This window comes from Achroia grisella, unplaced genomic scaffold (genome assembly GCF_030625045.1).
Source record: "Achroia grisella isolate CSIRO2021 unplaced genomic scaffold, CSIRO_AGI_Agris_v1 utg780, whole genome shotgun sequence".
In the NCBI taxonomy this organism is placed as follows: Eukaryota; Metazoa; Arthropoda; class Insecta; order Lepidoptera; family Pyralidae; genus Achroia; species Achroia grisella.
In genome coordinates, this window is record NW_026713020.1 from 1,080,754 (window position 1) to 1,104,877 (window position 24,124).

The 24,124-nt window shown below is 31.1% G+C and overlaps 1 protein-coding gene across 5 annotated transcripts; it reads right to left on the bottom strand.

Annotated features, from left to right (window-relative positions):
* Nucleotides 1-553: 553 nt before the first annotated feature.
* Nucleotides 554-23,328, bottom strand: LOC131851067 (glutamate receptor ionotropic, kainate 2). Of its 5 annotated transcripts, XM_059201490.1 has the most exons (20): nucleotides 22,997-23,328; nucleotides 15,359-15,435; nucleotides 13,845-14,000; nucleotides 12,949-13,133; nucleotides 12,096-12,253; nucleotides 11,881-12,022; nucleotides 11,633-11,800; nucleotides 11,519-11,539; nucleotides 11,141-11,293; nucleotides 10,332-10,550; nucleotides 9,403-9,653; nucleotides 8,756-8,935; nucleotides 8,208-8,339; nucleotides 7,356-7,493; nucleotides 6,321-6,519; nucleotides 5,257-5,488; nucleotides 4,618-4,733; nucleotides 3,678-3,833; nucleotides 2,115-2,133; nucleotides 1,647-1,723 (listed from the first exon to the last, which is right to left on the bottom strand). In XM_059201490.1, the coding sequence occupies exons 2-19, from the start codon at nucleotides 15,432-15,434 to the stop codon at nucleotides 2,122-2,124; spliced, it is 2,694 nt and encodes an 897-aa protein (XP_059057473.1). In that variant the 5' UTR covers nucleotide 15,435; nucleotides 22,997-23,328; the 3' UTR covers nucleotides 1,647-1,723; nucleotides 2,115-2,121. The 5 variants fall into 5 exon arrangements, with proteins under 5 accessions (XP_059057469.1, XP_059057471.1, XP_059057472.1 ...); XM_059201486.1 differs by lacking the exon at nucleotides 2,115-2,133 and having other exon boundaries at nucleotides 554-1,723; XM_059201487.1 differs by lacking the exons at nucleotides 1,647-1,723; nucleotides 2,115-2,133 and adding an exon at nucleotides 1,726-1,801.
* Between the last annotated feature and the right edge of the window lie 796 nt (nucleotides 23,329-24,124).

Genomic DNA, 24,124 nt, shown 5'->3' on the forward strand with positions numbered 1-24,124 from the left:
CCAAATTTCTTTTAAATAAGAGTACAATCTCAACTTATGTTTTACCTTATTGGTTTATCATATGTTTAGAGGTAGGGTGAGGTCTGGTATGTTTAGGCATTTTTATCTTATTTAAATCGAAATAAAGGAGTTGTTTCAGATTAAATAACAAATAAAAAATGTTTTTTCTCGTTCTTGTTTAAGGAGATATCTATTATGTTAAATTGTAACTCTACCTAGCAAATAAAAATACATATAGCTAATACGGAATAAGAAGAAATATATCGAAAGCTTGTCTATTACCATCATCATCAGGCCATTGCAGGCCACTGCTGGACATAGGTCTGTCCCAAAGCACGCTACTTTATCTATATATGTGAGAATATAATTATTGCATAAATATATTTTCAATAATTGTATTCACGCGTATCTAAAGTCAGTTTCCTATTTCTTTCCGTTACTTAAAAAAGGACATTATGAGTAAGCAGGAGAACTGCAAGACCAAAGGAAACAAAGAAATATTTTATTAAAACAATTTATTTCTTTAAATTCAGCTTTGAAAGGTGAACTTACAAAATATACCTAATAAGGTTAGATCTTTGGCACAATTTGAGCTGCCATCAATTAGAGCTTCCAATTTTAAAGTTATTCAATAATATTCCTTTTAAATTATATTAATGACTGAAATAAGAATTAAGACTATAATGAATTAACAATTAGTTAATCAGAAAAGAATGATATTTAAATTATTTTCATTACAACTATAAAAACGTCATTATATTTCAAAGATATAACAGTTTTACATAAGTAATAATTATATTTAATTCAACTAAATTATAGTCGTAGATACAAATGGCGGTAAAAGATTCACATGTAGAAGTTTTATTTACATACTTATTTTCGCAAAGAATGTATTTAATTAAACATTCAATATGTTACACGTATATCGTTAACTTTAATAGCTACATGAAAAGTTTTAATTTTATTTGAATTAATATATAAAACACCAATAGGTACTCTAAATATTATTACATTTACTACTTTAAAAATGTTTATACGACAATTATTCAATGTAATAGATTGGTATAGTCATATACAATAGGTTTTACTAATTTAGGCTCAATTGTAAAAATTATTATTTATTTAATTTAAATAATGGTGATATATCACGTTGTTACTTTACACACTCAGTTTTAAATTAGTCATAGATCTGACCGTGAGTGAGCAGTAAAATCTAAGACTGATGTATTTGTTATCTAAATTGCGATTTTGTCACATATTTTAAATAGTAATTAATTTTTTTACAGTATTTCGTAAACTTAATATATTACAGATTAACAATTAGAAACATTTATTCGCATTGGCACAACGCAATATCTTAAACTATTAAATACCTTACTTCACAACAACGTCATCATTTTGTTTTCAATAAGATATGAATTATGTACATTATAAATTTGCATATTAAAGTCCTCGTCAGCATTTTTAATTCACGTCACGTATTAGTTTGTAAGTGATAATGATCGAAGTACACAATCAATGTTCATATTGCCTACACATCGCTGGGGGGCGAGGAGGCAGGGTCTGGGCGCTAGTGGAGCTGACTCTTGGTGCTAAAGCCATAGTGCAGGTAGGGGGAGCCGGCCCCTTCCCGCGTACCTCCCGAGTTGCCTCCGCTACCCGCGCCGCTTGGGCATTTCAGTGCAGAACGTAGCTCTGATGCCATTTCCGAGCAAAGTGAAGCCTGATTGGAGAAAGTTCATAAGGTAGAATATATAAGAATGCTTGCATATTTGTATTAAAAAAAACGTACCTCTTCCTTCTGTATCGCAGCAGTAAAACAATTAAACATTTATTACTACATCAATACTATACCAGAAATTATCCTATTAATATTTTGCATACTAAAACTACCAAAACTATATATAGCAATACATTTGAGTAATACTCAGAAATAACAAGTAAATCTAAATATAATATATATGTAATAAATGTGTAATGAATCCTACATAAAATAGTACACAATTATTTGTTCTAGCTTTACTAAGATTATGAATATGTGATGTTTATACTTTGCTCTGAATCTATAAATTACAATTACAAGAACACGTCCATAATAAAAGAATAATATTTACCAATGTTTTAAAAATAAACCTAGAACAAAATGAAATTTTTGTTAAACAATCAGAAACTAATGGAAAACAATCGAAGGGGGTGTGAATACGAAAATTGTATTCGTTTATCGGCGTATTGCCTCGAATAAAATTGGATATAAATAGCATGACATCGACAGCCGACTCGGACGGCAGGGTCCAGGATTAACTTTGTTTTCAATATCGATAAAAAAAAATCACACGTTATTAAAAAAGAAAAATTCTTTTATGTCGTACTGAATGTTATTTTCTTTGGAGTTTACAAGTGTAAAAACAGAATAACTTAAAAAGCAGTTTTCATTTTTATTGTTATAATATTCTATGGTAAAATTATATAAGTTTGTGATTTAACAAATAATATGTATATAGTTTCATGTGTTCATGTTCTTAATGGTACGAAATATTCATATTTACATATACGATTTTTTCAGAAGAAAATATTTTTTCTTTCAACAATGAAGTGAATGTTACTGAAGTTATTTTATTGTTCCTTTCTGCAAGCGACGGATAAAATACGACAACATGTGAATGTTAAGACAGATGTGTGGGATGACAGGAATGACAGAATAAAAAAATATTGTATAACAGAAAGTTTAGTAAAGTGACACAGAGATAATCGTTTATATGAGGGCGTCATACGAAGACATGACGTGTATATTTAATATCTTTATAATTTGTGTTAATTTTGCACTAATATTATATAACGGAAATTTAAAGAACTTAATATATTTTCGCGACAATTAACTTCCAGATGAAGTCGAAACAATTGTCACGAAAAACGAGCATGGTTATAAAACATTTATTAGGGTGAATACATGTAGATGTAGTTAATACGTCTAAATAAAAGTCTAGGTTATGAATGTACATAGAGAATAAGTACATATGTAATATCTATGTTTAAGATTTTAGTTGATCTACTCTACATACTTTTTCTATTACTGTATTTGATTGTATACGTATCTAACATTAATGATTGATTTTCAAGAAAAGAAAAGCTGTTGCATAAATATGCTAAAACCTTTAAGTCACATAACCAGTAATATTTATAACTGAATATAATATATAACTGTAATTGTGTGTTCATAATGGGTTACATTCACAGAATTAAAGCTGGATAACTTATAAATTAATTGAGATTTATATATCCTGCTCTAAAAACACAAGTACAGCTAGATAAGACATAAATAAAGTGTAAAATATTTTTGAAATCCTATTCTTTTAAAGTTAGTTTATATTATTTTTGTACTCATAAAATATAATGCTGAGTAATTTAAAAAAAAAACTTACAGGTATTCTACGTTTATACATAATCCCTATTCTTCTAACATTCATGTAATGTTTCGAGAAAATGAATGTTTATATGTAAGAGACGGCATAGAATATTATGTGTATGTTACTCAACTGTAGTAGCGACCAATGTTTATTTGCTGCTTCTGCTGTTATTTAGTCTACCTAATTCTTTTGTGTAGCTCTTGTTTTTGACTCTTATAGTTCTACTCGTAAATATATTTATGTTCAGGTCATGTGTCCTAAATCTAAGCTCACCCGTTCATCCACAGCAACCTTGCGAGACTTCCAGACGAATTCGCAAACAGCGATAACACAAGCAACTCCCATACCACCCATCAGCACAACAAATACACCGCCCACGTTTGCAAGGCCAAGCTCATTAGCCGTCGACGACGATTTCGATGTCTCGTCCTGTGTACATATGTCAATTTCAGTATGCTTTATAACATATTGTAAAAAAATATTATGAGATGCGTACACGTGTCGCTACTTCTTTCGTTCTTAATTGCCATGATATTGTTAGAAACGACTAGAGGAATAAAACACATTAATATACCTAGCAGTGTAAGAGAAGGAAAGCTCTAAATAAAACCCTTACCATGTTGATTATACAAAGCGACGTTATAGCTCACGACTTCAATTACCATTATGTTCTTTATTGTAACGAATACATATAAAAATGTATTGACTCATATTTAACTATGATGGATATACTATTCAACAAGTACTACGAATGACTGCAAATATATTCACTTAATTATATTTGTCTTTATATACGATGTATTTGAACCTTGTATTTTGTATATATCTCCTATTCAAAAATCTGAAGATCATTCTGAATTGTATAGTTGATGCCTTTCCCATTTTATCCGATCATTGTAAAAGATACAAATAGCGGGAGATATTTGCCTCGACATCGGATTTCAGATCGATTACCTACTCTTGGAATAAAATTCTTTATTACTTTTGTGTTTGATTCATCGAGAAGTCAATTCTTACTGCTGGGTCGGTTGTACGCATATTAGTGAATATAGAAACAGTATTATAAGAGTTGTTAGATTGAAGTATTGAATTAAAGAATTTAATATAGTAGGTCATAGTTTATTACTATTATATTGTTAGTTATTAGTATTACTATAGTTTATTACATAATTACTAAATATATTACTAATGGATAAAAGGACTTTGTACTTACTCTACAGGATCCTCCTCCACGTTTTTCCTTCCACCATTTAGTTTTCAAGATGTGCAACTTTCCTTCCTCCTGTAGCTTGAGGACGGCTCCGCTTATGGCTGTGCGATATGGCGAATCTAAAATCATCATAATTACTGTCTGACCCTTGGAGTATATTGAGAAATGTATAATAACTAACTTCGTTTGTATATATATATATTTTATAATAGAAGAAGGTCAATTTACAATCTATTTTGCCGTATTTAATCGGAATTCGTCCTATCAAAAAGGTAAAAAGAACCTAAGAAACTCTTTCTCATTTATAGTATTAATAATAAGTTGACTATACCTACTTATGTGATTGTTGTGATATATTTACTTGTCATCAATAAAATATAAGTATACCCGTTATTATTAGCAATTTGGTCTTCTTTTTTAGTTAGATAGCTTTCTATCAGATACTGTTCGAATTTATAGTACTAGTCTGTAAATATGAATAACCATAATTATTGTACTCTTGTAAGTGTATTGTTAAAAGTACTAGTGATTTTAGTAAATACCATTTCAAACTATCTATTATATATATGATACTTACAAAAATAAAATAATCTACTCAAGTTTGGATACAATTATTTAAGAAATACAAAATAAGAATCTCACTAGGTGGCATAGCTATTCCGTATCCCTTCGAGTCGAGCATCCCGCCCACTTGCGTTAGGTCGCAATTCCTCTCGACCACGTACTCAATAGTGGTAGACTCCATCAAGTACGCATAAGAGCCCTTGCCCCTCATCACCCTCTCCTCCCCTTCCTTATTGCTACTTGTGAAGACAGTGGGCCGGGCCGATTCCATAAACGACCACATTCGTTGGTACGTGGAAAAGTTCGAGTCCTGTTTGGGCAAACATATTTTTGTATTAATGTCTTAATAATATGTAAATATTAATTTATAAACAAAATAACGACGAGAAGAAACGAGGTAATAGAGTAAATAATTCATTGATTGTTTATATAAATAAATTACTGATGTTACGTTATTTTTTGTTTGTTATCCATGAAAGAAAACATACTGTGAAAGAGGAAGTTCTCGATTCGATATTTATTTGCGTGTATGTAATTTTGTAATAAAATTTGTACAAAAATGTAATAAAAGATAAAATAAATATTACGTATACGTATTACGAGCAATATTCATAAGAAATCATACTTGCTATGTAAATGGAGGTAAGACATCTTATATGCGCTACAATAGGTGACTACCGTCTTTTTACTATTTCAATATCACAAAAATCGACTAGTAAAAGTATATAAGATACGAGATGAGTCCGTGATTTCACCCGCTTTAAATTTGTAGCCTATGAGTTATTCTGATGTGTATGTATTAGTATGTAATATTATGTTATCTGTGGTATTAGCAAAGATTTATTAAAATCCGTTTAGTGGTTTTTGTGTGAAAGGGTAATAAACATCCACTCATCCATTCAGACTAAAAAACTTTCGCCTTTATAATATTAGTAAGATAAAATAACTGACAAAATGAATTACATATTTTAAAATATTTTTTTACAATTTTGAGGTAGATGACCATCAGGCAAATGTTTTGTTCGTTTCGACTAAAATAATAATTAAAATCAATATTTAATTAGCAACGAATGAAATGATAAATTACTTCTTCTTTTTGAAGTACTTCAAAAATTGGGTATAAGAGAAAAATTATAGTTTACCCTAAAGAAAGCAGCTGTAGATCCTCCCTTTAGAGCTCCATACTTGATCTTAGTCTGTTTGGCCAGGTCTTCGGCGCTTTCAATGGGAGAATCCATTCGTTCAACAGTCAGGAATGCTGCCAAATTGGCGGTGTATGATGATATCATGATTAATGTGAAGAACCACCACATCCCTGCTACCATACGGGTTGATACTGCTCTATTTGATGAAGAATACCAATGAAATATTATTAATATTCATAAAATTATATTTACATTATTAGAAATTAAAATTATTATTCACAAACTTGAGTATACATATTAATATTTAATCAAGAACTTGATAAAATCATCATGCCCAGAAAATTTATTAAACTACAAAATTTTTTAAGTAAATATTAATAACGATATATGTTTTTTTATCTTTAATTTTTAACTTATCATAAGTCATATTATATTATAGAATAACTTAATTAATTATATTTAACTTAAGAATATAGTCTAAATATATCTACAGAGATTGACGTTACAAATGATATCTTTAAATAGTTTATATTATTGTATTTAAATAGTTTAATTTGTGATATCAATCTCTGTAACTGACATACTAAATTAACGTCAAAATTTTGATGCAGCAAGCTACGGATACTACACAAGCTATAGAGGTATCAGGTGCATAATGTCAGAAACATTATTCCAACTAGTTGTTCAATTAGCAACTAAATTACAAAGTCTTTACGAACTATAGTGGAAAACAAAGCCAGTTGAAATTGTCGACGCGTCGCTGTTTAAATTGGACGCTCTAGACGACTACCGATGCTTGAAATTCACAAAGGACTGTGGTCGCTTTGAAACTAATTAGTGAAAGAGGAACTCCCTTTATCCAAGATTTGCAACTGAAGGCTACATTTCCTTGCTGTAGTTATCAGCGAGTCAATTCTGACCAGTGGTTAGGGTCGATCTTCAAAGTTTAGGATTGGTTGATTTATTGCAGAATAATTAATGCCGAGGAAACTGGAATTGTAGCCGTCGGTTGGTTTTAGGGATGGGACTTACTTCGGTGCGATATCCGAACCTTGCTGCATCAAGGATCCAATAGTGAACCACAGCGAGTTCAACAGAGTGAACTGATTCTCCAACACCGGCGGCTCGTCTAAACAGTTCCTGGGGCTGTCCCACTCGTACGGACTGAACCTGCGCCCAAATACTGTCTGTCACATGTCATAACGAACCTTTGCATATGTCCATGAAATTTTATTGAATCTCGAAATATTTCATGTGATCCATGGTTCAAGTTCATATTTAGGAATACACAAGGACTTGCTGTGATTTCCTTTTTCTATATCAATAGTTAATGTATTTATTCTGACTAAGCGGTGCCCACCGCCGCCAGGCAAATGCGCTTTTAGCGCGTTGTCCTAGCAACGTTGACATTATTGTAAATGTATAAAGTGGTATTGTTTTTGGAGTATCAAGTTCATTACGTACACTTTGACATGGTCTATGTAATTAGATAGAGAAGATATTGTCTTGTGTATATTTGTTATGTAAACATTGCATTATTTAAAATCGGTATTTGTTAATTTTATCTTAATGAGCTGTTGATATACCATGAATAGACATGTACTTACTTAAATTTCATCACGTTTTAAACATTTTTAGTGCAAGTTTAAAAGAAGTTTTAACTACATATTAGGCAAATATATAATTTTGCTTGAAAGTACTGAAATTAGTTGAATGTACGAGTGATACTGACATTCATAAAGACTCAAGATGGACACCTTTTTCTAATAGTTCTTCACGTCGAGTTCGCTGAGGTCACTAAATCGAGCGACATTAAAAACACACTCCGAAGAGTGTGTTTCTAATGTTGCTTATATATACGTAGATGTTTTTTGGGGGGCTTACTTGGGCAAAAAGTCACAGCTTTGTTGCATAAGAGATCCGATGGCAAACCACAAACAATTGGCCAAAGAGAAAATGTTTTCCATTTTCTCGCCGTCTGATGAATGGGATTGGTGCCATTCGTACGGTGTGAACCTATTAAATGATGAATTTCGCAATTATAAGCATGTATATTTGTTACTGTAATCTTGCGTCTTCTATTTTTGGGATTATCAGAGAACACAGGTATTCTTATTCTGACGGATTTTTATTTGAAATTTTACTGATAGATTTTTCCTGTCTGGGTACTTAAATAAAATCTGGTCCGTGTTTTAATAAATTCCGATATATTCTTTGTCTGCATATTAAAATGGTTATTTTTATGTCCATTTAATCTACATCAAACTATGCTTATGTAATTTTACAGATTAGTTAATCTTATAGGCTGTAGTACTACGCGATCCAAAATGCGGCAATGTATAAAATTCCGCTTTACAATAAGATGATATATACTAAAATGGGTAATTTGTATTTTTTCTAAATTTTTTGGATGCAAATAAGTGTACACATACCTGGCAAGTATAAAAAGTAGAACGGAGACACCCAAATACGCTGTAGCCATATAAATCCAGACATCTAGAGAGAGGGGTGAGAGGAAGGAGAACAAGTTCGGCGGTTGTTTAATGGGCTTGCGGTATAGCACTGAGATGCCGAGATTCATGAACGGCATCGTGAAGTCGACCACTTGCTCCCTAGGGAATCACATAAATTAGATTTAATGCTCTTACTAGAGTAAATAGTGTTAACCGCAAATTGTGAAATCAATAGAAGTAGTAAGTATGAATTAATATCTTAACATTATAAGGCCCATTTTATAATATAGATTATAACACACATTTTAATATGTCGTTACTACAAATCAATAATCGTCTTCGATTAATTATTATATATATTATAATGTATCCAGAACATTTAAAAATACCGGTTTCGATCACAATATAGGTGACAAAAGAAATTTGAGAATTAAGTTTAGTAACAGATGTTTATTTTTAGAAAAACTTAAATTACTAAAAATGTACCATTCTGTAATAGATCTACTATTTTAAATAATTGAGTTCGAAACTGAATATTATTTTTAAATGTAAAGTTTCTATGATACTCATGCTACAATTATGTAGGTAGCGTGTTATTAAACATAATACACTGATTACAAGTTTACCTGTCGTATGTAATAGTAAGATCGGCGATAGCAACATCGGCACGTTGTTCCAGCAATTCTCTTATCATTCCGTCCCACTCTTTAGTCTCACGGTTGTAGGAACCGTATCGACCGTCAGGCGCCAACTTGAATGTGTAATTGAAGCCCAGAATTTTAGATATCTCGTGAATGAGATCAATGGCGTACCCCTCGAATTGTGCGTTCCCTGTTAGCCGCTCGCTCGCCTCTTTTCTCATACAATATGGTGCACTCTAAGGAATTAAATTTAAAGATACTCACAATTAAAAGGCATGTGATTTAAGCTAATAGATTAACTTTATATAATAAATATTGGATAAAAAACATCGAGGCCTTAGTGATTTCCTTATATACAACATAGAAGGGAAAACTTTGAGATCAAATTTCATGAAAATTTCAAAAGTTTCTTGTTGATTCCCGTTTACTATTTTCAATTAGGTAAACATCAATATTATATTATGAAAATGAATATATATTAAGATAGATAAATCTTATATATACATAAAATCACAGTTTTCGTTCCCATACTCCTCCGAAACGGCTTGACCGATTCTCATGAAATTTTGTGAGCGTATTGAGTCTGAAAATCTCCAACATTTATTTTTCATCCCCCTAAATGTTAAGGGTAGTCCACCCCTAATTTTTTTTTTTATTTTAAGGCAAAACAACGTTTGCCGGGACAGCTAGTAAGATAGAAGAATATATAATTAATATTCAATACATAATAATGGACTCATATATTTACACTCAAACATATTAAAGAGTAGGTCCTTATATTGCTTTCTATCATTGATTGCCTTATATCAAAAGACACTTCATAATTAATAATAATAATGTGCATGTATAAAATCCTAAATTACATCATTGCAGAATTGCAGTGAGTATTTTGTGTAACGTTTGTGCGATCTTACCAAAATTGTAGTAACAATAAGCGTTTTATTTTGTAGTATCTCCACTATTTGCTTTTGGTTCTCCCCATATGATCTTGTATAATTGACTCCCTCGGAGGAGTTCCAAGTTCCTGCCTTTTGAAGACCGTCCCTTGTCAGTTCAATTATATCTAGAGTGAAATCGCTTCGAAATCCTTGATGGTCAAACTTTATAACTCCAGTTAAGCCTTTCATTTCAACCTGTTCATCAAAATTAGTAAGGTGAGTATTAAAGTTTACTTTGTTGATAAATAAGCAAGCTTTGATCAATAAATTGATATAATTCATTCTCTCAACTAATGTATATTAATTAAAGGTGTGTAAGTTAGTTATAAGGTAAAGTATTAAAAATGTTTAATTAAGCACATATATACCAATAGAATAAGATTCAATGATTTATAGGAAACACAAATAAGGAGAGATTTTAAGTTGGTCCAACAATACCGGCTCTTAATCCATCAACTCACTTCTGCTAATTCTCCTCAGCGAACGCTTTGTTCATCCAAAACAATGTCTTTATTGTTTTGATATTCATTACTATACCTACTAAATGAGCCCTGATTTCGTATCCGTATAATTTTATTATTGGTAAACCAATTAAAATAAAACAAACAGTAAATTTTAACTTATGTTTACTACAATATACTAGTGAAAACACCGATACCGTTTCTGAGTTAGCGCGCATAAACATTATGTATGTGCAAGCAAAAAGAAATTTTAACAATATAGTCCACTAATAATAGATTTTCTCATACGTCTTCTTACATTACATGATTTTCATATTTACTTACAATTTTCATGTAATTGATAAGACTGTAACCATGTGGCCATGTGTCTTCTGCTTCGCACGACAAAGGTCTCACATCAATTTGCTGTGATGTATCTAGATCGTGTAAAGCTTTTGCAAAAAGATGTACTGCATCATACATGAGAGCTGTTTCCGTCTGTCAAAAATAATTAAAGAAATACCATATGTTTATAAGGTAATGACATACAAAAAACATAACATAATAATTATTTTATAAACATTTTTGCTAGGTTAATACCAAGAGTAATCAAAATTAGATAGCTGTTAAAAAAATTAAGCTTAAATATAATATTGTGTAATCTTCATTAGCTCACAATATAATTAACACTAATTAAATATGATAAATATGAATTACTCTCACCTTAATAAAGGTCATATTCTCCTGCAAACAAAACATTTAGTATCAATATTGACTTATAAAATGTACACAAAACCAGTAAGTTACCCTATGTAAATATATCTCTCATTATGTTACCTTTGATGAAGTATGACCTAGTTGTAATTTTCGCCCTTTTCTCGCTTCATCGTAAACCCAATCCCTTATAACTTTTTGGACATCACTTCTTTCGGGATCGAGTAATCTTAATGCCGTTATATTCGTTCCACCATATTTAAATTCCTCTAAATCTACACTATGAAGGTCCTGTATGGTAAAAATTAAACATTTAAGGCTATATGCATTACAATCATAATTTGTATTGAAGTTTCATAGAGTTTTCTTACTAGTGATGTTATAAGGTAGCTATGGTAATCGGACATCATGCCAATCTGTTGAGCCTGCTGCAGAACATCCCTGATCCTCTCTGTAGTGCAATCTAATACAATATGTGACTCAGCAGAATTTTTTATTTGTTTCAACAACGGCCTGCAAAGATTTTTAACTTTATAATCACCGATATAAAACACAACATGAATTAAGTTAGATTTTATAGTCTGACCTGTAGTCGTGTGAATCGGGCAATTGTCTAACAGCAACAGGCAATTCCGAGGGACCGTGAGCTTTGAGCAATTCTTGAAGACGAACCAAGCCATCACTGTTCTCATAGACTATTGTAAATGATTTCCAACCCCAGGCTCTAACGAGATCGACGTATGCCTAAAATATATATATTTTTTAAATAATATTTAACATTGTAAATAAATACTGAATATTTTGTAATCAAATAGTTAAAAGACAAAATACAAACATGAAATAATTTTGTATATGTATGTTAAATGAATAATTAAAAAAAAACGCACACTGGCTCGTGTAAGTGATTTGGTTTGTAAAGCGAAGCAGCGAAGTAACTTAGCTAATATCCTTAAGATATTCCTATTACAAAATTAGTTATATAATAACTAACGTTTATAACAACTCACAATTTCGATTACGCAAAATTTCATCACGTATTCCTGTCCTTTCCGGTTTAATTTTGAGGTAAATTATGTATCTTCACCTCAAATTCTATTTACATATGTACCACCGTTTAATAGTGAAAAGATAGATTTTCAGATATTAGTATGAAAATATGGAATGAAAATGAAATCCATTTCATTCCATATCTATTATCATATATATATTTATTGTTATTAACCTATGTGGTCCCACTGCTGGACAAAATGTTTTTGTGTAAATTGATATAATTTAATGTATCTAAATAATATGTAAAATTATATAATTTTTAATATTACCAATAAAATACATTTACTTAAATATCTTTAAATTTAATAACAATATTATATGTAACGTTCTTCACAAAATTTCCAAACATTATTTACTAATTCAATACCGGCAGGCGTCACGTCACTTACTCGACTTAAAGCGGCTGGATGGGGATATAGGTTGACAAGGCAGGATTCCCGTCGCGTGCGGTACTCCCATCTGGTCTCTAAGTGAGGTAATTCCATTGTGTCACATATAGACTGCACGTGGGCTGCTGCAGGGGCCGACTGTGGTCCGAATATCGCTGCTACGCCGCTCCGCAAAAGGTGACATACTACGCAAAACAATTCCAATTTTAAATTGGAATTGTAAGATTTCCAGGCTGGGTAATAAGTGACTTTTGATATATTATTGAAATTATATTTAACGATCTTGGTGGCCAACCGGTTTAGCACATCGCCTTACTTCCTATGGTCGTGTGTTCGATTCTTTGCATGATTTGTATTCTTGAGTATGCTTTATTGTATTGTTCTGCATGTTTTTTATTTACACTATGTATGACTTTACAATAAAAATGTATAAGTCATCAGTGGTTTAGTACCTACGAGTATGATATAAACTCTGCATTGTTTGTGCTCTGTCTAAAGCATTGGTGATTATTATTATTATGTGTATCTATTACAAGAGTTATCATCATATTAGAACAGAGAACCTAAAGCCAGTCCAGTTTTTATAACAACGTTTGTTCTATATATACTAAACAACTGATAAGAATTTTACAATTCCCTATTTTTGTAAATACACATTCAACATATGTGGGAAACATATAAACTAATACTTATTGTATTGGTAATCAATCATACTCTTAGTGAGTACGACTGATTGTATTGGTCTGTCAGAAGTACCATTGGAACCATCAGAAGTACTTCAAAGACATGTGCATATTACGTTTTGAGGATGCTATAAAATGTTATAACGCCTTTATAAATGCCTGTTAATTATAAATATTTGCCAGTTGTTAATAATATGTATTTATAATATATACCTCGTTTGGATGCGTGAAAACTGTCTTGAGGCGATATTGTCTCAACTTGCGCAAGTAACTTGGCTCTGGGCAGTACCGCTCTATCTGCATTCACTCGCTCCACTGCATATCGAAAAGCGACTTCTTGCTTATCATCCTCGGGATGGAATAATCCACCTGATACGAATATTAATCTTATCACAATAGAGCATGTATATCATTGTAGCTATTAGTCGCGAATTAGTTTGTATTATTAACTCTTATCGGACAAGAAGCTGCAGAGTTGTTGATTTGAAAACAAAACACACCATTAATAGGCAAGCTGTTAAAAGCTGATTCCATTAGAAGGCATTAATCATACCGGGCTTCCTGCTGAAAGTCTGGTTGGGAAGAACGTTACCACTTATAAAGATAGATCGACAAATTAAAACCCTAAGGTGACAACACTAGGCATCTGTCACTATTACTTTCAATATTGTAAAATCAGTATGTATCAGTACTATGCTCCTTTCAGATTACTATTATAGTGTAGTCGGTTAATTATGAAGAAGTTATATATTTCATAATTGTTTGTCAGTATACTTCAATCACATCGAAATTGAGTTATTTTGAAATCTAAACCTCTTAAAGATTATTATCTAGTTGATTGGTCACAAAATTATTATACTAATTTTTCATACAAGTGAAGAACATAAATAAAGAAAATCTTATAAAGAACTTTCAGAAGTCAGTCATTATTCGAAATAATTTCTTTGACATTTTATTAGGTACTCTCTTAAGCACTTTTTAACTGTACCTAGTTTGTTAGAAACTGTCACATAATCTCTATTTCTATTATTTGATACCATCTTTTCTTAATTAAAACAAATTCTAAATAAAAAGAAAGACTAACAGACTACTTTACTAACTTACAAGGTAGGAAGACATCTTTAATTGGGATAAGTCCGCCTCTGTCCCTACGAGTGTGTATTTAATTTCTCTTTATGTGATGTACAATGAAGGATTTTGAACAAACGAACAGACCTTTTGTTATTCAACTTTGTCAAGGAACTCTAACAACAAAACCCTGTCATTAAAATTGTAGAGACGAGAATAATTCCTTTTATATTATATTACTTCCTTCATTGACTACACAAGTTATTGTTCTTTGTTTGCAGAAATAAATATAAAATCGAAAATGCAAACATGCTCTATTTTATTTACATACTAGCTGCTATAGTAAAGCTGCTATATATACTATAATAAAGTAGTTTAAGTTACTCTTTACTACATAAGCTACCTGCCAATAAAATTTCCGTCAAAATCGGTCCAACCATTTCAGAGATTAGCCGGAACAAACAGACTGACAGACAGACAGACAAAAATTGTAAAAAATGTTATTTTGGTGCATGTACATTTTATAAATTTTAAAGGCATTTTCACTATTGACATGATTGTTTGTTTGTCATCATTGAAAAAATGCAATTATTTTTAAAAAATCTTAAGATGAGTAGGACATTAATAATATTAGTACATAGGTGTTAGTATACACTTACCGATTCGAATGGTGTCTGGAAGAGCTGATAGGTGACCGAAAAATAAAATGAGAAATATTGCTTTCGTTCCTCTCATCCTGGAACAATGAAAAAACTTTTGCAATATCGTAACTTGTAACACTTACAGTGCAGTTTCGGAGCTATTATTGTGTATTTAGATAGGGTCACGTGTAAATAATATGCAAACACATTATGAACATTGTGACACTAACAATTTATTAGTAATATGTAAAAAAAAATATCAAACAGTGTATTTGAGACTAGAAATATTAGTTTAAACCAAGCACGAACACAAAATAAATTTCATTAGAATATTAAATTTACTTTGTTTCATTTTATAACTAATATTTTTTTCGTGAATATATGTTGGCATTTGATATTTTATAATTTCAGTATAAGTCCACATGGATAAACTAACAAATTAGAAATCTCTATTGAATAATTTGTTAAGTGTTAAGATCTTTAATATACATTGTGTTTATAATATATATTCAAACAAAATGTATAATATAAATATATCAAAAAGTTTTCTTAAATTTTCAGTAGTATCTCTTTGCTTCTCCCGTATAATTTAAAAATCGAACGAAATGTACCTAGTGTAAATTATTTAATTATAAATTCAATCATGGAAAAAATATAAATTTGAATTTCGAATGTCTGAGATAGATTATTTGTAACGGTACATTTTGGACATGTTTAATTGTCGCAGGGTTTGTCTCGCGTTACAAAGCTGCTTTTTTTTTTCTTTTATCTCGTATTGAAAGTGTACGTCATTTTAATAACTACTACAATTTTTATGTCAATATGTATAAATGTTATAACATGCAAATATTCAAATTCAGCGTTTACTATGTTACTTATACATTATTATTAAAGAATATCTTGAGAACAAAACACTTTAACCAATATAGCAACACAGCTAAACGAATTATGAAAAGAATTAAAATAATTGTGAAAACTAATTTAACGGAGAAACCTTTTATATAACACAATGTTTTTAGAGAAAATAAACACAATGTTTTTAGAGCGCTGCGTTTAAGAATTATAAAATGCCACTTTCATACAAAAAATATTCTGTTTCAAGTGGTGGACATGACGCTATAAGTTAGGTATCAGTAATGTGATCAGTGTATTACTTATTTTGTAAATGGAATTCATGTATCTCATTTAAAGGTAAGGGTCGGCACCGATTACTTAAATGACGATAAGTCCAGTATTTGATTTGTTGGGTTCTCTTTGATCCCGATTTACCAAGTAACCTTATTTAGTATAAGGGCTATCTTATTATCTGATGCTATGCATATATACCTCGATTATAATTGAAGGCAATGGATAAAAAGTGAAATATCTTAATAGGTACATAAATTAATCACATATTTTCTTTTTTATTAGTTTTTGTTTATGTAATAAAATATACACAGGGCGTAAGTACCTATTTTTAAAGAGAAGAATATGTTGGGCAAGTGGCTTGGTATAGAATTTTAATGTACAATAGTTCTTTTTTATACAATTGTGTTGTACATTGTTTATCTTAGTTGGTTGTTGAGATATGAACAGAAGCGGTGATATTATTATATATATTTTTTTTACCTCACCAATACTCAATGTTCATCGATTGGTATTTAATAATATGCACGTAAAACCTATTATCACAATTTTTTTTCTAAAGATAATGTAGCATTCATCACATAAATACCATCTAACAGCAAAAATTGTACATCCATAGATAATATAATATTTAGTAAAAATATTACACGGTAATAAAAAACTATGAAGATGTTATTTTTGTACAAGAGGAAAGATGCCCTTTCGCCTTCTTTGAAACCAGAGAGATACTTCTACGACATACGAACTCGTTTGGTAATATAATACTAACTACTAGATATTATTATATAGATTAATCTTTTATGCTTATCAAACGTACAATGTACAAATATGACTCAACAAAAATTTTTTATAGTCGTACGTTTATTAAAGTACTTAAATCAAATAAACATGTATTTTTATACTATAATAGTTTTACGCACTGATTAACAAATTTGTCATATCAAGTAGGTAACACATTATTTTTTTATTTAATTAATATTAAAAAATTATAGCTATGTACGATTTTATACCCGTTCAGTTGAGACAATCTGTTGAATTCAGACAAATTGGCTTTTAAATGGCTAGCCGAAGTAGTCGCTACGATCTCAAATCAAATCAAAATACTTTATTCTTGTACATATATTCTGATAAATCCAATCTACTGTTAGATTAAAAATAACTTCAGAACTGATTGAGAACTAGCAATAAAAAGTTGGTTCTATACCGGGTTGACAGTACAACCTCGTGTCGATGGTAGAAGTTTTCAAGAAACTAATATTGCCAAAATGATTTGAACAACAGCATTCATATCTACTTTGTAGTAGTAATAGTGAACAAACTGATGGCTCAATTGGTGGTAAGTAGTAACTGTCACCTATATTCATGAACAGCTCCACTGACATGATGTTATCATGTGACCCGTGATAGAAACTGGTCTTTTGCTAGGGAGGCGAAGGTTGGGGCGAGCCCCTTTGCCCCGACAATCCCAGAAGCCCGCTCCAAGAGGCTGTCAACCCAGTTAGGGTTGACAGCCTCTTGGGGCGGGCTTCTAAAACTAACTTAAATTATAAATTCTAAGCTGGGGGAAGAAATGTACACATATTTAAATTAAGTTATACTAACTTAAGAGGTAATATCATACTTGGGGAATAGTTTTTATTTATTTATACTATTTTTTTTATAATGTATTTTGTATTTTCGATTGTGTGTTTCATCAAAGTTTAATATATTGCTTAACTTTGTTAATTTTCACTTGCTTGTCCTATTCAAAGTGTTATTATGTTTCACATTGCATAAGACATGCATTGTACTCGTGTATATAAGAAAGTAATATTAATATAAATACATCCGTAGCATGTCGCTGTATAATTAAAGCATCTAGCAGAAAATTACAAATCCGGTAGTTACATATATTAAGGACAACTTTAATTAAATTAGGCTAAATGAATTAATAAGACACGTCCAAGCTGCTTCATACTAAACAAACTTAGAAAAAAGGGCAGATGGAGTAGGATTTATGAAGATGAAATTTTATTTAGAATTTTAATTTTACCTTTATACAACTGGTGTGACAATGGAGCTTACGTCTTGTTTAATGGGAAGCCATTATTACGGTACAAGTTCAATGATGTCACGCTGAGTAATGAAAGTCATCTATAATTTTGTTTTTATTCATTTTCTATCGCAGATATATGAATTAATTCTAAGCATTTAGTTGAAGAATAACAATAAATAATTTTTAAATTAAGCTATATCTAATCGTATGTATCTGTTTATGTATCTTAATTATCTACGTTTCATTATTTTTCAACCTTTAATTTAAATTTAGTAAATATCAGGGACCTTGTTTAATATACAGATACACAAAATCTGAAGAAGATCATTAAATATATATATATATATATAAACATTGGTCTATAATATATATATATATATATATATATCAGTCACATATCTTATAATGAATTTAGACTATAATAATTTAATATTTGAACAACTAGAAAATATAAACAAGTATAATAAAAATGATGATGGGAAATTATTAGTATTTTGTCACATTTCCTTTTGCTTCTATTAGTGCTTGAATCCGCCTCGGCATACTTTCAATACACTGTTTAGCACTTTCTTTTATTTTGGGATTGTGAAACCATACATTTATTAATTTTTCAATTAGTTTTACTTTGGTAGTTATGATTTCTTAGCAATTTCCGCCTTGGTAATTTCCCACAAGTTTTCTATGGGATTCATATCAGGAGAATTGGCAAGGTAAAACTGGAATGTTGTGGTCTTCCAAAAATTTGGTTACACTCCTCGCTTTATGACATGGAGCTGAAAACACGAATTTCTCCCCATTCGGGAACCATTCCTGAAGTTGCGGCAACAGGCGAGTTTCTAATACTTGCTTGTATTGGTCCTGTCTCATGGTTCCCTGGACGATATAGAGGCGCCCAACTCCTTTTGCGCTGATGACAGACCATACCATTATTTTTACAGGGTGTTTAATTCGTTCCACTATGCAATCAGGATGAAATTTCTCGCCTGGGCGCCGCCTCACGAAGTTACTTTTGTTGGCCAGAATTTCAAAAGTTGACTCGTCTGAGAAACATACCTAAAAAAATATAGAAACTATTTATAATTTTTGTAAATATGATTTTATATAACACAAATAAAATTAACCATAGAACTGACCTTATTCCAGTCTTCAACAGTTTTCAGGCGGTGCTCACGAGCCCTGCCTTTTCTTTTTCATCGCCTCTGTTAATCGGGGTTTCTTAACTGGACGATGACCTGTCAGGCCTTCCTCTGCCAACCTTCGCTGTACAGTTCTTTTTGAAACACGTATTCCAGATTCCTGTACTATCTGAGTTAAAAATCCAGCACTTTTCTTTCTGTTTTGCAAGCAGATATCTCGAATTTTCCTATCGGAACGTGTTGTTGTGATACGTTTTCTGCCACATTTGCCTTTTCTTTTGGGCGAAAGTGGCTGATTTTGATCTAAATTTATTTTTATTTTATTGACGGCAGATTTCGATACGGCCAGTTGTGCTATCATCCTCTGAGAGTGATTTGTGTGTAGGAGAAGGGTTTTAACCCGAGTCAAATCTACCTCTCGACCCATAGCCAAAGCTGAAAATATAAAAATAAATTAAAATTGTTCTAAAATCCGCTCCAAAATATTTTAATTTTAATTATAGTAAAATATTACTTAATTGCAGTTATTGATTATTTCACAAAACCACTAAAGAACTTTTTAAAAGAATAATTTACGTGTTTCACTTTTACACGTGTGAACGACTGTGTGTCTCTCCCGTCATTAAAATATATTTCAAAATCTCTCACTTGAAATTCACTTTGAATTTGAGTTATAGAGACAAGGTGAACATAAAAACATATCAGCAAAAAACTTTTACCACTTAAAAATGTAGTCAAGACCACTTGAAGAACAAAAATTATAAAAAATGTGACTGTCCCTATTAATTTGGCAACCCACTGTATATCCTTATCCTTACTTAATATTATAAATGCGAAAGTAACTCTGTCTGTCTGTCTGTCTGTATGTCTGTCTGTCTCGCTTTCACGCCAAAACTACTGAACTGATTTAAATGAAATTTGGTACCCATATAGTCTAGACGCCGAGGAAGGACATAGGCTACTTTTTAATGCGAAAAAAGGGTTGTAAGGGGTTGAAAATGGTAATGCAAGGTTATCTTTATGCGGTTGAATACACACTTATTATAATAATGGCTTAACTAAAAAATTAGATATTTTGGAAAGTCTACTTTATAATTGTGTTATTAAGTCTATTTTCAAAAATTTTTAATTTCTGAATTACACCAGTATTGTACTAGATATGCGACTTATTAACGCTCATATGTCATAAATAAACATATATGTCATTTGTATAAGCAGTTGCACGCGCAACTGATTATTGTCAATCCGTTGTCTCCTTATGAATTTAAATGAATAAACGTTTGCTCTGCAATTTTATTTTATAAATACATAAATATAATCCTGGTATAGCCTATAACTGATGACCCTGCTCTTGGACAAGAGCGTAAGAACATATTATTAATATTTTTGAAGAATAAAACAACATATAATATTAAAAATGTTGTCAATACATATGAACAACATTTCCTTGGAAGAAACAACATCTACCGTTCCATCCGAGCTATTCAGGTTCGGAATACGCGTTTCTCCATTCTGGCCAGTAGAATCAGAGATATGGTTCGCGCAAGTAGAGGGATAGTTTGCAATTTAGAATATCACATCTATTATTTTGATTTAACAAAATTTTATTATGTTATTGGCCAACTGGACCACCAATTTTCAAAAGAATTTAAAGAAATGTTTAAACTGTTTATTAAATATAAATAAATATGACATTTAAATTTGTAAATATCACATTGTCACCATTCAAGGGGTAAAATAAAATAGCAGATAAAAGTTTTTATGGAAATTCGTCATATTTGAAGCTAGAACGATTAAGCTTTTTTCTTACGCTTTTTTGGGTCAGTTTATTTAATAAATACCTTACTAATATTATGAAAGTGAAAGTGACTCTGTCTGTCTGTCTTAAAAGCCAAAACTTCTGAACTGATTTAAATGAAATTTAAAGTCTAGATCTTGAGATACATAGGTTACTTTTTAATGCTGTTATAAGAGACTGAAAGAGGAATTTTTTAAAAGTTTAAGCTTCAATCTTATTTTTTTGCGTATTGATTAAATATAATTAACGAAAATGGGTTGTAAGGGTCAAAAGGGGAGTTAAAATGTCGTATGCATGTATTGTCATTTTTTAAAGCTAGAAACTTGAAACCCATTTTTTAGGCTGTTGAGAAAATATCAGTACCTACCGCCACAGGACTCAGCCATAAATGGTTACAGTATAGCGACATCTTATCATTGGTACATGATGACACTAATATAAGTAGCATTAAAAAAAACAAGAAAAAGGGTTATAAGGGGTTGAAAGGGGAGATGTAATGTATGTATGGTATGTATGTAAGTATCTTCATTTTAAAGATAGTAGTTTGAAACTTAGTTTTTGGCTGTTGATTGAATTGTATGGAATTATGTATGGAAATTTCATTTTTGAAGCTAGAACGATGAAACTTTTTTATTGGGTTAGATTATTAATATATATTTTTTATTATTTACTCAAGGTCACTATTTTACGCGGACATGTCTATATATATATATATATATATATATATATATATATACATACGCTATGTGATGACTGAGTTACTTAATTAGTTAATTCATCTCTTCTTCATTTTCAGAATACCTTTAAATAGAAGTACCTATAAAAGCTAACTAGGTCTAATTAAAGCTAGGTAGATAATACTAATAGGTAATTTAAACCACCTGATCGGCGTGATTAGAGTAGTCCTGTATCTATATGTATTGGAATGTTGTTAAACTGTAATGATACCTAACAATAAATGGTGCCAGATGGTAGCTATTACAAAATTATTTTAGGTTCTAAAAGAGGATTAGTTAGGATTATTCCACTATTAGTCATCGCTTCTTCTTTTTGTAGCAAAGCTGTAGACTACATTTCTATATTTTCTCTTTTATTTTAGACTTTTTTTATGTCTTACCATGTATTTATTACTACTGTTTGGTGTGTGTTAAGTGTCTGGGTAATAGTATATGCCTGCGACTTCATCTATGTAATCATAAGTGACTGTGATTATAAATAGTATACTATATCATATCATACATAGTGTACGAAAAAGGTAAACATATATAATAATGTGCTAAATTTCATGACGATTGGTTACGTAGGTAAAATATGAAAACAGAGGAAACAAATAAGATCAAACATTACTTAGGATTCATGAAAATAAATTTACAATGTAAGAAATATTTATTTGTATACACACTTACATGTAAAATAAAAACAACATTACTTACATTGTAATAGAAGGCTTAATAATTATCATGACCGATGTTCTTAACGGTAATATTTTGTATCATAATAATCACATTTGAAATAAATGCATTCTAACTAAATAATGGATTACGTAGTATTCAGAAACATACCTGCGTTATTATCATCGAAAAACAAACACCACGATATTAAATACACTCACTACTTTATAGTTTTGAATCCATACAAAAACATAATTCACGACCAGAAATCACTGTGAAACATTATTTTACTATCATTCGTTGTAATTAACACGGCAGTATGTATTTGTTAAGTGATCGTCGATTATTGTTATTTTCTTTTTATTTATTGAGCACTGGGTATTTTTGGCACGTGACACGATTCGATCTCGTTCAGTCGATCAGTTGGGTATCGATTTGTATTCGAATTGTAATCGTGTCAGATGTGAATGTAGGCCGTTGGAGTGACCGACGACCGCCCGTGCGGCTACCGTCGACAAGCTGCCGGATGCGGGGCAGAGGCGCAGAAGCCTTATGACGCATGCGCGCCAACACCCTGCTATTCCAAGCCATCCATTTAGATGATATATTCATGCCAACGTTACCAAATGTTAAATATAAAATAATAAAGGCAAGTTAATGCATATCAGCTGGAAGGTACTTTACCAATTAAGTGCAGAGAGACTAAGGCATTTCTGAGATCCATTGCTAATAATCTTTTCCTCCTCCTTTACTGGTAACAACTCTTTATGGGAGTTATGAATAAACTGTTTAGTCTAAGTTTTTTTAAATAAGAAAATACAGTTAAAAGTTACTATATTCATAGGTAAGATAAAGACACGATATTCATCAAGTATAATTAGTCTAATACGTTATTAACTTTATATAATTATCACTATTTCAATATTGGCAATGGTACACGAGTCATCCGACGAAAGTAACAGTAAGAAAACAAATGGTCTTAAAATATACTGGGGATGGTAGTTTATTCGAGCTCTGGTTATCGTTTCGCACGCACCCTGCCGTCCATTGAACTCGCGTTCAGGACTCGCATACTCCACGCAAATTGTCTTTTCATTATTCACACCGCGATTATTTTGCTCTTTGACACCACACAATAAGTTTGTCTCCAAGAATAAAGCTCAAAATTTGTCTCAGTCGTTTCGAAAAGTCACAGTCGAGCGAAGCTCTAAGAGATTCCGCCAATTCTGTCTATTTATTCCAGCTATTATGTTTGCTTGCGGTTAGCATTCGTATCGTCGTGGCTTTGTTGTTATAACG

Bases quoted from the DNA above. Each gene is read 5' to 3' on its own strand.
- LOC131851067 (XM_059201486.1), bottom strand. From the start codon at position 15,434: ATGAGAGGAACGAAAGCAATATTTCTCATTTTATTTTTCGGTCACCTA. The intron at 12,254-12,948 runs GTAAGTGACGTG...TATATATTTTAG, and splicing joins ATCCAGCCGCTTTAAGTCGA to GCATACGTCGATCTCGTTAG. The intron at 7,494-8,207 runs GTAAGCCCCCCA...ATTTGGGCGCAG, and splicing joins AGCTGTGACTTTTTGCCCAA to GTTCAGTCCGTACGAGTGGG.